Source organism: Armigeres subalbatus, unplaced genomic scaffold (genome assembly GCF_024139115.2).
Source record: "Armigeres subalbatus isolate Guangzhou_Male unplaced genomic scaffold, GZ_Asu_2 Contig527, whole genome shotgun sequence".
Lineage (NCBI taxonomy): Eukaryota > Metazoa > Arthropoda > Insecta > Diptera > Culicidae > Armigeres > Armigeres subalbatus.
In genome coordinates this window covers 6,082-21,845 of record NW_026943290.1, presented here as the reverse complement: position 1 = coordinate 21,845, position 15,764 = coordinate 6,082, and the positions used below count along the sequence as shown (strand labels likewise).

Sequence of the window (15,764 nt, the reverse complement as noted above, 5' to 3'; positions counted from 1 at the left end):
AACAGTTCTGCTTTTGAATAACTTGTAAAATTTAACAAAAATCTGCGAATTAGTGTGTGCTTGAGTCAAATAAAAAATTCAAACATTTTAGATCTGCTTCTAAAGTATTGTGCAATATGGAATGTTTTGAATAAAGCTACACAAGTGCCCAAGTCACTTGCGATTCACTAAATATTGGATAGTTTCTACTGCAAGAGCAGTTTCATAGATCAGATAGTCTGAGTCAAATGGTTCCATAGGACTCAAGGTTTAGCAGAAATGTGAAAGGGCAAACTCTGAAACGTTTCAAAATTAATTTTGAAGTATTGCTAGTTTCGATAAATCAAATAATGACTGCGAATGTATGAAAAATGTCTGCTTCTGAAGCCATTGCATTGACCAAACTGATAGACAATTTTATTCACCATGTTTTCTGCTTTTATTTTAAGATACCCGTGAACTCTAGGCAGATTCAATTCTAGTCAACATTCATAATCAATAATTTCAATCACAATTTCTACCGTGAATGAGACACCAAATTCAAATTGATCGTCGTATTTGCGATACTCTCTACTCCACTAACCTATAACCCAACAAAAACACTTCCCTCTCGTGCAGCTCAAATTGATATCCCTACGATAGGGTAGCCGCCAAATATCCGTAAAAGGTGTAACGCCCTTAGTAACTAAATGCACTAATACTCGAAACTAGTGAATATTTCATTAAAAAACGTAAAATCTAACAACAGCCTGCTTCTAGCTACGTATTTAAACTAACAAATCATAACCCACATAGTGTATAAAGGACGATAATAAGAGACAATCGATAACTTAACCACTAGCTATCATAAAATCCCCCGAAAACAAAATCCCGAATCTTCTTTCCCCAGCGGCTCATTTACTGCCATTTACCACAATTAACAATCAGCACATTGCTCTGCGGCTTCCCGGCCGAATCGCCCGCCTGGCTGATCTTCTCCACCAGGTCCAGCCCTTCCACCACGAACGCGAAAATTCCGGTGAAGCCGCGCATCTCCCGCAATATGATGCGGAACTGGGACCCGACCAGGCCCATGTTGTCGTGACGCTTCTGGCTCCGGCGCATTCCAACCGATCCACGGATCGCCAAAATTTTGGTATCGTCCGGCATGAAGAATCCCTCCTCGAACACCGACCGGCCACCGCGGCCGTTGTTCAGCTCAAAGTCCCCGGTGATGATGCTCTCGTTCTCCCAGCACTGGAAGATGCTGCAGCCCTTGTAGCCGAATCCCAAATCACCGGACGCCAGGGCACCAAAGTTCTTGGCCATTTTGGGGGCCACGTCGTTGCGCACTTCGATCAAAATCCGGCCGAACGGTTGGCCGTTGATTTCGATGTTGAAGAAGTAGATCGGATAGACGTGCAGCGATGGATTGCACAGCAGTGACGATGCGACCGCTGCCGCCTGGACTTGCTTCTGTACCTGTTGCTGTGCGGTTGAAGGAACTAGCGAAACCACGCTGGAGGAAGATGAGGAAAGGGGATGGCCCGGAGGCGTCAGCGGCTGATGCTGGGAAGATCCGGAATGTTGATGCAAATGCTGCATGGAACTACCGTTGAGGATTTCACTCAGGTATGTCGAACCGGAACCGGACGTACGGGCCGAGTTCGTGCCATCGGTTCGGCTTCCTGTTTGGTGCATGGGAGGTGCAATGATGATTGCCGCCATATCGTTCAATTGACTTGCATATGATCCGGAGTGTGGAGGCTGTGGCATCCCCGGTGGTCCCGTCAGGATTCCGCTGTGGTTGGGTGAATGTGGGACTCCGCTTCCGGGGTTTGTTTGCGAGGGGGAGGATATTGCGTAGCCTAATGTATTAGTATCGATGTGCTGCGATTGTTGGTGATGTTTGGTGGTTAAAATGTGGCGTGAATACAGTTGCGAGATACAGTAATTGGCAAGTAGCAGTATGGAATTGTGGTGCCCATTGATAGTGGTACCGCCGGCGGTCAATCCCAGCCCACCAATGGCACCGTTTCCGAACGAGATCGGATCGATTGTGTTCAGGTTCGATAGCGCTTGTTTGATCAACTCGAAGTCAAACAGTATACCGTAGTGTTGTATCAGATCGTCGAGCTTGCATTGGAGATACATCTCCTGATACTTGGACTGTAGCCGTTGTTTTCGATATTGAGATTAGCGTACAATTTGTACGCGTCTGCCGGAGATTGCTGGTCGAGCATGCTAAGGAAAAGTTTCGCTTTTGTAAGATTACTTCGTATTTCTGCCACTTCGAACGTGGGCAGATGGTTGATCAGTTCAGTTTCGACCTGAGTCTTCAACGCTGTACATGCTTCGAGGATTTTGAGCAGGAAATCACGTTGCTTGAATACAAAATGCTGCAACTCGGAGAGAGACTTTTGCATCAACAGCAGATCCGATGCAATATCGGAACGGATCTGGTCGCGTGCCTCCGCCTGGGTCTTGACAGTGTGATTCCGATGTTCTTCCGTGCTAGCACAGGCTCGGCATAGGATTATGTTACATTTGAGACACCACAACGCATTCGGCATCGCGTGTGTCATACAGTTTTCGCCCTTATTTCTATATTTTCCCGATCCGATCGCTCCAGCACCAGCCGCACCCGCACTATTACTACCTAAACCGATGTTCCCGTTGGCAGCCGAGTTTCCGTTCGTTACACTCGTTGCGCTAGTTCCGCTTATAACACTACTGGCACTACTCGTGGCCGTCGTTCCGTTCGTTCCACTCTTGTCGGGGGGCTTTTTGTTGCCTCCACCGTTGACACTTCCTGTGCTGGTTCCTGCAGCGGTACCTCCACTACTAGTGGCACTTCCGCTCGAAATCATACTCAAGTTCTGCGACAGGTACAGAATGGCATTATGCGTCGGCAGATTTTCCGGCTTCATGTCCGGTCCGCTGAGCTCCGTTCGCTTCCAGCAGTGCACACAGTACAGCTCGGTACCCTTCATGAGCACCTGGTTGACGCATTTCAGGCAGAAATAGTGCCGGCAGGAGAACAGCTTCGGCACTGCATCCGTATCGTTGAACGGCAGGTGGCAGCAGCTGCACAGTATCAGCTCCTCCAACTCCGATGGCAGCGGGGTGAAGTCCATTGTCTGAAAACAGGCATGAAAATAGAAATCGTTTGAGTTCCTAGCAAATGCAAGGCTACGGATTGAAATGAAACTTTATATATATAATCCCTCATGTGTTGGGCGATTCAATATATTTAAGTAGAAAAAAGTTGAGTTACCGAATAATAATCCAATTATTGTTTCTGCAGTTCATACAAGCGTACCACAAACCTACATGCAAGAAAAAAAACTTGGTCTTCTGCCCCTAAGGAAATAAAAGTGTCATTACTTCCGGTGTGTAATTAACTTTTGCTCGTTTTCGATTGCATGCTCATCAAGGATTGCATCGTTTAGAAGCAACGGTATCGTGATCGTTCCATGTAACGATGAACGCTTATCTGCTCTGGTTTTCTCTATACAGTCAGTGGCATCAGTGTGACATCGGTTTGCACCCATGTCTCAAACAAAGCGACCTGCACGAGCTGTCATGTTTTCAAATATTTTTATTTATACGATTAGTCCAGAAGCATTGAAAAGTTTGGACTTCATTCATGTGACGATTAGAGACTTTCTTTGCCTTTATACATATACTTGATATGCAGTAGTTCTGTTATCGGATCTAAAAACGTTTTTCATGGGAAACTATTTTTAGGGTTTGTTCAACGGAATGCATAACTTGTTATAAAGACGAAGTAGTATTTCTTCATTTAAATCCATCACAAAACCGTTTGCACTTAAGCCGATCCGTACACCCCCCCAGCACATGAAAGCTTTTAATACCGTTCTGCATCAGCACATATCAGAAACGGTAAACTCTGTTGAGATAAGGCAATTTCCACTGTATTGGAATCTTACAATTTTGTATCATTCTTATAAAGTATCTGTATAAAAGCTTACATTTTGTGTTATGAAACCTTGCAGAATTGTATATGCCAAGGATTTATACAATAATTTTGAGATTTGTTTTTTTTTGTGTATTACTTCAACGGAAGGCCGTCTTCAGTGGTCTCTGTTTAGTGATGAACTTATTATTTTAATAAACTAATCTTTCTAATAAACAATAAAGAAAGGTGTATCGTCACGACGGATTAAAAGTTTGGGATGATAGTCCCCCAAGAAATGAATATTTTCGTTGGCTTGCTTGGAGATAATTTTTTATTTGACTTATCTGTTCCTTTCCTCTCACGAATTGGAACGTGACCCATTTTGAAGGTAAACACGTTTCGTTTGGTAAAAATTCGATGAAGTATTTAAATTCTACTTCCATGCGAACCCATCATCAATCAAACTGCATTATAATAAGTGCACTGGATGAAACCTATTCTAGCTTCGTTCATTTTTCATTCCGCGATATCGGTAATCGTTCGTATCTCCATCAATATATCAATTAAATGGAGATGTTGTGTACACGATGAAACGTGACATGTCTAAATTATAATCACTTTAATATAGCTCAGCTGATAGAATGACGGAACATAATTGTACTGTCACTGTTGGGATCCAATCAAGCATAACGTCCCACAATTAATTACGGATTAAATTGGTAATGAAAGTAGGGCGACTGCTCCAATGACATTCATACTCCCGTATATTAGTTGTATTCTCCAGCAGTCGATACGAGTTCATTTTCCCGTTTATTTCATTGGCCATTCAATTCATGGACAATATCTATAATATATAATCCTACTTTTTTATATGAAAATCACATAATGTAATCGTCCCAATTTTTCTTTTCATGTTGTTTTATCTTTTTTGCCTTTCTCTTTCAAAAAAATTATACCGAAAAGCTATCATTTTACTTCCGAACCCATTTTTTTATAGGAGATTCAGACGTTATATCAAAATCAACTGAGGACGACGAACTGAGCAAAAGTATGTCGGTCCGTGTGTATGTGTGTGTGTACTACTTGGCCTACAACCTACGGTATTCGGTGAATACCAGCGCATAGTGACTTTCTGAACGCTCGTAATATCACGCCGGTGTCGCTGGACGTCTCGATAACTACATCGGCGTCATGCTAACCCAGATTAATACAAGGGGTAACGAGAACCATCGCGCGCTGGACGCAGTGGTGGAAATACTCGCTTCACGAGTAAGAAAAGAGTGTAATTGGGCCTACCAAAAATGCCACACTCGCGCGAACCTACTGCCTGCATTTTTCTGGCGCTTGCTTTGTTCGCGAGTACGGGCAGAGCCGAAAAAAAGGCAGTGCAGTGTTTTGTTCGGGAGTAAAAATCACGGTCGTGAGTATTTGTGATTACTTCGAATACAATGGATAAATTTGACTTGACATAAACACAATAACAATAAACAATTGTGTTCTTGCTCGAACATCAATGAGAAACATGTTCCGATGTTGTTTTATGACTTAAATGGCAAATGGCAAATTAACGCGAATGACTCGCGAAGCTTCGCGAACATTTTTCGGGATTCTTTTTTTTTTGTTTTTTCTGCGAGTAGTAGGTAGGCAAGAAAAAGGCAAAACAAATGTTTGCGAGTCTTTTGCAGTGCCTACTTCTCGTTTTGTGAGTAAGGTTCGCAGATTTCCACCACTGGCTGGACGCAGCTTAGTGTTCTTCAGCACTTCCACAGTTTTTAAATGCGAGATTTTTAAGCCAAGTTACCATTTATTGCAATCGTTTATCATAAGGCTAATTCGATGATACCTGGAAGCGAACCCAGCCACTTTTAGCATGGTCTTATTTTGTAGCCGTGCATCTTACCGTACGGCTGAAGAAGGCTCTGAATTTGGATGTATATGAGTAATAGAAACTTGTTTACAATATGTGTCCTATCGAGAACAAACCTGATCGTTAAACTTTGCACGGTACCAACGTGAGCTTGAGCACAAATTCTAATCTAATGAAAAAAAAATCTTCTGAAAGTACTTCAACGATTAACGCAAGTAATCCGGGCTGCCATCATCAATGAAAAGTTGAATGGAGATTTCGCCTCAACTGCTCAAGAACTTCGCCGCGTCTTTGTTGAAAAGTTTTCGAACGTGTGACGCAATGATGAATGACAGACAAGTCTTTTTTGCAGCAAGAAACGTTCCCTTAAACGATCTACGCTGCTACGTCAACTACGCTGGTGAGATAATCCGTAGATCCGCAAAGCAGCGTACCGGAAGTTTTCCTCAAAAAGCAAACCAACAATTTGCCACTACTTTTTGTGTTCAGATTTTTGATCATCAACTGAACAACTATCAAGGGATTCCGTCATTGGGTGCAGTATCGAAGCCGTTCGAATTCATAATTATGAAACCACTGCTTTCGCACTGTACCTTGGCGTCATCCGACACTAGTATTCAAGCAGCACATCTCGTTCATCGTCTACAAAGCATTCAGAAATATGGGATTTATTTTCCGAATTTATTTATTTATTTCAATTTATTTGCCGTTGGCAATCGGCGACGGCGGCGGAAATTCTGCGGGAACTTTTTAAAAGAATTCCATCGAAAGTTTCCAAGATTTCCTCTGAAAATTCCTCCGGCAGTTGCTTCTTCCGGAAGTTTTTTTCGGGAAATTTTCTGGATGTTTCTCAGGAAATTGCTCCGGAAGTTCCTCCAGGAGTCCCCCTTAAAGTTTCTCCGGGAATCGCTCAAGCAGTTCCTCCGGGAGTTCCTCCGAAAGTTCCTAAAAAAATCTTTAGGAAATTCCTCTGGGAATCTGCGCAGAAAAATGTTTAATAGATTCTTTCGGGAATGACTCAGAAATTCTCCAGAAAATCCATCAGTAATGGCTCCTAAAATTCTCCCTGAAATTTTCTTACGTCCCCGAAATTCTTCCAAAAAATGAGAAAACCCTTCAAACTTTTTTCCCGTAAATTCTTTCAGTAAATCCCTGAGAAATTCTTTTAGAAATCCTCCAAGTTTTGATGCTACGAGCTCCTCCAGGAACTCTTCTAAACATTGCTCTTGGATTTTTTCAGGAAAAAATCAATCTTCCAGAAATCTCTCTATAAATTACCCGGAGTTATTTCCCGAGAGTGAATTTCTCATGGCATTTTACAGAAAATTTCTCTTACCTGTAGGATTTGTTGTGGGAAAATCTAAAGAAGAACCTGAGAGACTTCTCAAAATAATTCCTGAAGAGATTTTTGAAGAAATTCGCAAAGGAATTCCTTGTTCGAAACCCTGAAGGATTTTTAGGATACATTCTTGAGGAAGTTTCCGATAAAATTTTGGACAGATTTCCCATTGGAAAACCTCGAAGCATTCTCGGAGCTGTTCATGAAAAAGTCGTTCAAAAAAAAATTATAACTTTTAAAATCAATAACCGTTTGTTATCTAGTTCAATAGCGATCAACAAGACTTTACTTCCTTTCGAATGCAACTTGTGGGGAGAAAATCTGTTAATGATTACTATATGAAAAGTTGATTACAATTTTTCCATCTTTTGTACACACATGCACACACATACACACGCACGTACGAATAGACATTTGCTCAGTTGGTCGAGATGAGTCGATTGGTATATAAAAAGATCGCTTTCGGAATGAATTGATAGCCTTATGATACAGCTTCGTTGTACGAGAAAGGCAAAAGGGTGCGAAGCCCATTAATCGGCGTGGTAAAAAATATTCGGCTGCGTCAATTTTCACATGGTGACGCGCTGGTCTAGTTTTAGTTCGAATCTAGACTATTGTTCTGTTGTCTGGAGTTCAGATTAGAACAACGGTGCCGAAAGAATTGACTACCAGGTTTAATAATTTTGAAATTTTAAAACAGGCGTATTTTCAAACCGATAGTTTTTCTATCAGGGGAACTTCGGTTAAACATTCGCCTAAAAACGGCAACAAAAACAAATTTTTCTTCACGTCATACTTTAAGAAAATGTCAAAAACTAGCACAGTGCTTCTTCTTCTGCTATGGCTCTACATTCCAATTTGGAACTTGGCCTGCTTTTCAATTTGATATTCTATTAGCATTCCTCAGTTATTGGTTGAAAGCTTTCCTATGCCCGCCATTGCACACTATGCCCAAGGAGTCAAGAAGGTTTTCCACCCGAACACATCCTTGACCAGACCGAGAATCGAACTCGTTATCTCCGGATTGGCAATCCTACGCCTTTGCTCGCAAGGTTAACTGCAGTACACTACTTACCACTTTAAACTTATAATAAGAAATAGATCGTCAAATTGTTTGTGAAAACTACTCTTACACATGCACATTGTCCGGTAATGCATGTATCAGAAATAATTCATTTGGCAAAGACCATTATTATTTGGGATTTTAAAATATCCCAGTTTTAACTATAGTAGAGATGATATGCACAGAACATATGTTTCTATTTGCCAAAAGGCGCCACATAACATTCAAATAAATTTATGCGAATCGTCGCCACGCGCTCTCGTATCACACCAATCAATAACGGCAAACATTACTGAGATTCGGTGGACAAGATACACACGAAAATATATCAATATATAGTAAACACAAAATACTTTGAGTGGTACAAAATTGCATTTCGGATATTTTCTCCGAATGACTACACTAGAGCAGAGAATCAAAATTGCACCAAAGTGCTCGCCACACGAGCAACAAAGGGAAGCTGACAATGATAAAGAAGAAGCAATTATTTCTTGCGCCAGGGAATCAAATTTTCACAAATAAGCTGCAAATTGCGTTAAGGTGATTATACAATCAAGCCATGTGGTGAATTTCATATTCACCACACGATTTTCTACTCCTATTGTCAAAAGTTCAAATCTAGCGTAATAATTTTCGTACAATGCTGAAATTAAAGTCGATTGTTAAGCATGAGTAAGCAAACAGTTTACGGATGCTTCATACCCGTGGGCATTGAGGTTTTCTCAATTCGTGCTCTTGAAAAATCACTAGAAAAACACGTGGTTTCCAAGATGGCCGATTTGTGGCTTTGTTGTTTAACCACCTTAAACAAAACAGCAAAGGAAAACACCCGACAATGTTTTGGTCTGACGATGGTATAATAATAAGCATTGTAGAATTAACTTTTTTCTTAACTAGGGTAAAACGTAGAAGGCCAAAATTCTTGTCTATTTTTAACAACCATGAAGAATGGACGGGCGTTCCCTTAGTTAAAATTGTTGTGAACTTCGCACAGTTGAAAATTCTGAAGATTACACACTATGTAAATATTTGAACACATATATTTGTGTTCAATAGCCTACATCCAACTTTTTCCTGTACGCAATGTTGAATACAAGTTCCATAGTAACGACGACATGTAGTTTCAAAAAGTAATGGAAAAAAGAGTCGAATCGAACGGAGCCTTTTTGTTACATCATATATGCTGTAACATTTTTATACTGTGCGTATCTTATGATTTTGCCAGAGGCGTCGTGTCCGCATATGTGTAACCTGTGCACTAGGGTGCCAATGGAATGTATGGAAAAAAATTGACCATCGAATTTCAAAAACGGGTAATGCTCAAAAGTTTTCTTCTTCTTCTTCTTATTGGCATTACATCCCCACACTGGGACAGAGCCGCCTCGCAGCTTAGTGTTAATCAAGCACTTCCACAGTTATTAACTGCGAGGTTTTTAAGCCAGGTTACCATTTTTGCATTCGTATATCATGAGGCTAGCACGATGATACTTTTATGCCTAGGGAAGTCGAGACAATTTCCACTCCGAAAATTGCCCAGACCGGCACCGGGAATCGAACCCAGCCACCCTCAGCATGGTCTTGCTTTGTAGCCGCGCGTCTTACCGCACGGCTAAGGAGGGCCCCTAAGCTCAAAAGTTTTATCTCCTCGAAAAAATACCCTATGCAAAATTTCAGCTCAATCGGACTTCGTTAAGTGTGTGACCAAAGCGGTCAAAGTTTGACTATTTTGAAACACGATAATTTTCCAGGGGGAGGGGGTACAGGAAAAATCCGAAACAGCTTTTTTTATGCCAAATGTCTTAGAAATGCATGAAACGTCGAGATCTGATGTTATATAAAAATAACATTTTTTTTAAGAATAGACTTATTGGGACTTCAAAATTTTTGGAACTTTCGAAACCAAAAAAAAATTGTTTAATGCCAAATGTCTTAAAAATGCATGAAACGACAAGATCTGGTGTAACCTCGAAAAAAAAATTGAGAAAAATGACTTTGTGGGACTTAGATAATAGATAATTTTTGATACCAAATGTCTTACAAATGCATGAAACGTCGAAACGTCGATCAGATCTCGACGTTTTATGCATTTCACATTTAGCATATTTTTTTTTAATTTCGGAAAATTATCCCAAGAATTTTTTGTCTTGTTCTTTTTCTTGCTCCTCCTCACCGTATATTGAATACAATTTTGGGTCGGGCTTACTGTTGTAAAAATTAGCCTTATTTTACTTCTTCGCTCTATCGTTATTTTCTTCCTCGTAGTCTTCCACATTAACCACTTCTTCTTCGGGTATGTACCCAAAAAAACCTTTTTTTTTTTCAAAAAAAAAAAATGTTTCGAGTTAACACCAGATCTCGACGTTTCATGCATTTCTAAGACATTTGGCATAAAAAAAAATCGATTTCGAATTTTTCCTGTACGGTACAGGTATTTCAGCTCAATTGGACTTCGTTAAGTTCGATCAAAGTTAATTGCCTTCATCATTATCCAACTCCGTGGTACTTATGAAAGTGTCGCTAAGTCGGTGGCCTCTCGTTTAGTAAGTACCACATCAACACGTCCTTCCTCTCCTAGTTACGGTGAATATGAGCGTGGCCAGGAGTAGTAATCCTCATGCTTTTGTTATTTTTGTTTAAGACTGGAATCAAGGACCACTCCCTTTCTTGATTTCTGATAGCATTCTAGATGAGGATCTCAAAAGTAAAACATGAGTATCACTAGTGTCCAATCTACGAATTACACCGTAACAATGCTAATGCTAATGCTTAGGGACTTTTTTCGAGGAGATGAAACTTTTGAGCACTACCCGTTTATGAAATTTGAAAAGTCGATTTTTTTTGGCACTCGTGCACTGTACAGATACCAATTTTGTCCCTGACATTTAAACTCTCGATAGATTTGTTGTCCAAATATATATTTATCCAAACATATACCCCCGATTCTTTTTTTTACTCGGGGATATGCGTTCCGTGTGAAAAAAGTTTTCAGATCAAAATTCGAAAATCCGTGTAAATAAAGTTTTATAATTTCTCGACGAATCATGCAAAATGGAGCAACTTTGCAAAAATTTGGTATGGGATTTTTTTACACGGCCGTGTAAAAACAGAATCGGGTGTATTTTGATTTGCATTTGTCATGTGTTTTGTACAAGTTTGAGGCAACCGAATTGCTGCGATGGAGGCGCGTTATATTTTACTCTACGATGCCCAAAGTGTGACAATCCATACAAAAATTCTAAATGATTCATGCAAAAGTGTGACATAAGAGTGAGGGGGGTTGAAAAAGGTAAATTTTTGCGTTACGTAATTGATGGATCTTCCATAAGCACATCAGAACAAAAGCGTCTTTAATATTTCATGTTGTATGGGATTATGGCTTTTTAAGAATTTTTCGTCAAATCCAATATCCAAAATATTTAGGATCTGTTCGTATACCATGTGGACGACTTAGGAGGTAGAGGTGTAGGTATATGTCCATGGCTCAAACAAATCTGGAAAAATTGCATGAGCAGAAGTACACACGATGGAGGAAGTACACATTCAAATCTGTTCGACATCTCTCCACGTGGTATGAGAACAGCCCTTCCAAAAAAAATATCCATCAAAGGAATAAACCAAAATAGAATAATTAATGATTGAGTAACGTTTAGACTATAAACTTCATTGTACAGACCCCATTTTCTGATATGTATGGCATGCTCATTACAAATGTGTATTAGCCGTCTAATCATTCTTAATATATTTCAGTTTTCTGGTTAGCATATAACAATTAGTTCTCGTCTCATTTTACGAAATAACTTGATTTGAAATTAAAAGATACCGTTACATTGAATCTATCTATCAGATGTCTCATGATATTTTTTTTTTAATTTAACGCACTGTCACTTTAAGTTTAGTTTGAACCTAATTCGATAAATGGGATGCAGCTTAGAAGCAGATAGACGAAACATAAAGGGTAACCGTATGGGAAACAAGCTGGAAGATGAATCGTTTATATTGGATGTGCCATGTCCCTTATATTCTCGAAATATTTAACTTTAATCAAACGGTGCACAGGTTAAAGAATTGATCACGTGACGCCGCTGGATTTTGCTTTTGTTAATCAATTTCATTTATTTGATATTACATATGTGAAATGACTTCATATCATATGATATCATATCAAATCTAACATTTTCTTTTGCTGTAAAAACCACACCCAGCAAGCTAATGAAAGATTTTAATACAGTTGTGCATATGAACATTACAGAAACTGTATAAAATTTTGGCATATACAATTTCGGAAGATTTTAATAGAACCATTTTGTTGAAATCTTATAATTTTGTAGGACATTTCTGAAAAAATAAAACCATTACAATTCAATATTAGTTTTTCTTTATCGAGCTGCAATGAACAAATTGAGCAAAATCTCTTAATGTTCTCCTAAATTCAACAATTTATAATTTTTTTACCTCACCCGTAACTTTCTAGTACAATCCGCTAAGATAAACAAACAACCATGCGTTCGCCATTATGTTACATGCAAAAGAACGTCGTCAGTTGCATTCTAGCCAAAATTCAACTTGAAGCCTTTTAAAAACATTTCAACAACAACTACTACACCTGATGGTATAATTGCAATATTTACACTATCAGGCGGACAGTTATTATATCAGGTTCACTCCCTACGACAGCAGATGGGAGAGATTAACGCGGGTGTGAAAAATTCATTTTTAGTGCAAAACGTAAACAAACTCGATGGCTGTTCCATTAAAATGTTAATCAATAGAAATTTCATCGATTTGTACGAAAGCTATAATATGCCGGAAGCAGCACATACAGCGAAGAGATTTAGATGTCACGTGAATGGTCCATCTCAGCAACTTGTAAGCTTTTTTAAATCGTATTGATTGATGGTTGCCCGAAATATAACGTCGACAGGCTTTATCAGCGCTGATACGATCTGTGCTGCTGCTACCTAGCTCAAGTAGTTAATAAACCCCTTTTACTTTTCATCTGCGGATTATGTAGGCTTTCAATATCATATCTTTCATACGACTATTGAACAAAAACTTGAACTTTAACTGTTTTCAACAACCAGTTTTGAGAGTAGCAGAGAAGTTTTCAAAGTAGGTGGGCGAAACTGGGGTCAGGGCTGTTAATACGTGTCTTACCCTATTTCCTATGGAATTTTAGAATATGTTTCCACATGTCCTGAACTAATCCAGAATTCTTCTCTATTTTTATTTTTTAACCTAAACTGTTACCTGAGGACTGACCGGATTTTACTTTTTCAAAGACACTTTATGGAGACGCAACATACCACAACATGACACAAAACATCCAATTTTACCATTGCTAATGTACCCTCCGGTAATGCTCAAGCTTTATAGCTACTTGTTGAAACGATTTGATATCTCCTCACCGTATGTCCCATTGATTGTATCGAGCATGAATAGCAGTCCGTTCCGTACTACTGAATCGAACCGTGCGAAGCAACAACTACAGCCACATATACACGTCAGGTGCTTGTTGTTGATGAGTGGGTACTTGCCCTATGGAAGGCACGGAGACTAAACAGAACAAACAGTCACAGCCGCATTTACCACCCATCCACCTAACCACAGACGCCGTCAGTGTTTGTTATTGTATGGAATATATTCTCTCCCCATCGCCGGCACCACCGAACGTCATCGCGTCGTTCACCCGATAAACCCTGGTGAGTGAAGCGCCAGGAAAGACACGCGCGCTCCGCGCTCCGGACACCACTCTCCGGGTGAAGGTCAAAGCGAACGTCGAAATCGAAATTGAAATCTCATTTTCAGTGAACTCGCGTGCGCTTCCATCAAACCAATACCCACAGCTGTTGCGCTGCCAAATACCAATATTGTGAAATTCGTCGATTAAATCATAATCCAGCAGATCGTCGATATAAAGCGCTGTTCCGGACTGGTTAATGAACAATTTGTCTACTAGTTTATAACAAGTAACGAAATGCCTCATTGTAGGAGCCCCCTTAAATGAACGCGATGTTCGTCGTAGTTTCCAAAATAAGCAGCAAAAATTGCGTCTTGCGAAAACCATTGAAATGTCATTTAATACAAAACCTTGCATACTTTTCCAAAATTTCAGACGAAAAGGAACAGCGTCTTGTCCTTAACAGTTCACGGGATTACACAGATTTCTTAAGTCGTCTTCGACCGTACCTTCCACATGTTACCAGCACCACAACTAGGCCACAGCACCTAACTCGAATCTATCGATTTCCATGTCGTCCTTCTCGTTTCTGGTTTACACTGATTTTGTTGCAGGCCGAAAAATTTTCGCGTGAAAATTCACTTCTGGTTTTCCACCCTTTCTGCACTTTTCAACGGGGCGAACGCAAAACTAAACAGCAACGAGCCGATGCATCAGCGCGACACCAAAGGACAAACCAACGACGACGACGACGGCGAGAACCAATGACGACAACGTGGTTTGTGGAACGAAGCTTTCCGCACTGCCTAGTAGCGCTGGTGAATGACGCACTTAATCTGTTGATCTTCCGCTTTTGCACTCGGGAAAAACATGACTGTCTTCATCTCTTGGCGGGTGTGCTTTCGGTACCGAGTTTGGTCTACGCAGGGCTGCTGATGCGTGCTCCGTATCGTAGGGACCAGTAAGCCCACCCACACTTGCGATAGTTCACTAGACTGACTGAGCTCGCTTACTCTCGCTCTCCGATCCAGTCGGGGTGGAAGGGTTCACCGTACTCTGCGTGAGTTCACGACGATTCTGTACGTCCGTCATATCTTGATGGCTTCATTTCGTTATGTGCCACGCGTTTGGAACGAGTTATGGATGGTCCATCCACTCATTGAAAGTCTTGCCATGCTGTTGTACAATTATTTTTGTTTTTGTTTCCGTTTCTTAGATAATCAGGAGGCTGTTTGTCTAGGAAGTTCTATTATTTTTCTTCCAGTCGGTGTTGAACAACGGTATTTTTAGAAATGTATGTTTCAGTGGCTTTACATTCCTGCTGGAACTTAACCACATTTTGAGCTTTGTTGTTCTATCAGCATGTTCACATAAATTATTGTGGGTTGCTAATAATTAGATATGCTATTCGAAATCTTTATTTGTAAGCAAAACGTATACTCCCGGGGGACCGGACATCTAAATATCTATCTCACAACATTATTTAAATGTCACTAAGGATAAGTCATTCGTTCAAATAGTGGATGTAAATATAATAGCCTATTCAGATTGGGCTATTTATGACTTTGTTAAGTGAGAGGGTATCCAATTATTACGAGGTGTTCAGACTGCAGCAAGATAATATATCTTGACGTTTCCATGTTTCCTCATTTGCACGCTAATATAGGGTTGAACTCAAGGAGAGTTTTAAAATTTAATTTGCGAAATCAAGCATTTGTGTGGCGACAATCGAACATTTTTTTCTGAACAAAGTTTCTACGAAAAAAAAAATTAAAAAAAAAATATGAAAAGGGATTTTCGAAGAATATTTGAAGGATAATGAGCGAAGCAACATTCATTAGTTGGGTGCATCGTTCTTTGAGCAATCAGACTATTCCTCAATTTATTTTTAAGTTTAAAAAGTATTTTGATTCTGTACTATGATCGAACGGAGATAGA

The 15,764-nt window shown here is 40.0% G+C and overlaps 1 protein-coding gene across 1 annotated transcript; it reads right to left on the bottom strand.

Moving 5' to 3' along the window:
- Positions 1 to 422: 422 nt before the first annotated feature.
- Positions 423 to 14,426, bottom strand: LOC134204354 (uncharacterized). The gene is given in 3 exon segments (XM_062679180.1): positions 423 to 2,144; positions 2,147 to 3,098; positions 14,336 to 14,426. Coding segments are annotated over 3 exon segments (2,229 nt in total). The 5' UTR covers positions 14,345 to 14,426; the 3' UTR covers positions 423 to 876.
- Positions 14,427 to 15,764: the final 1,338 nt, after the last annotated feature.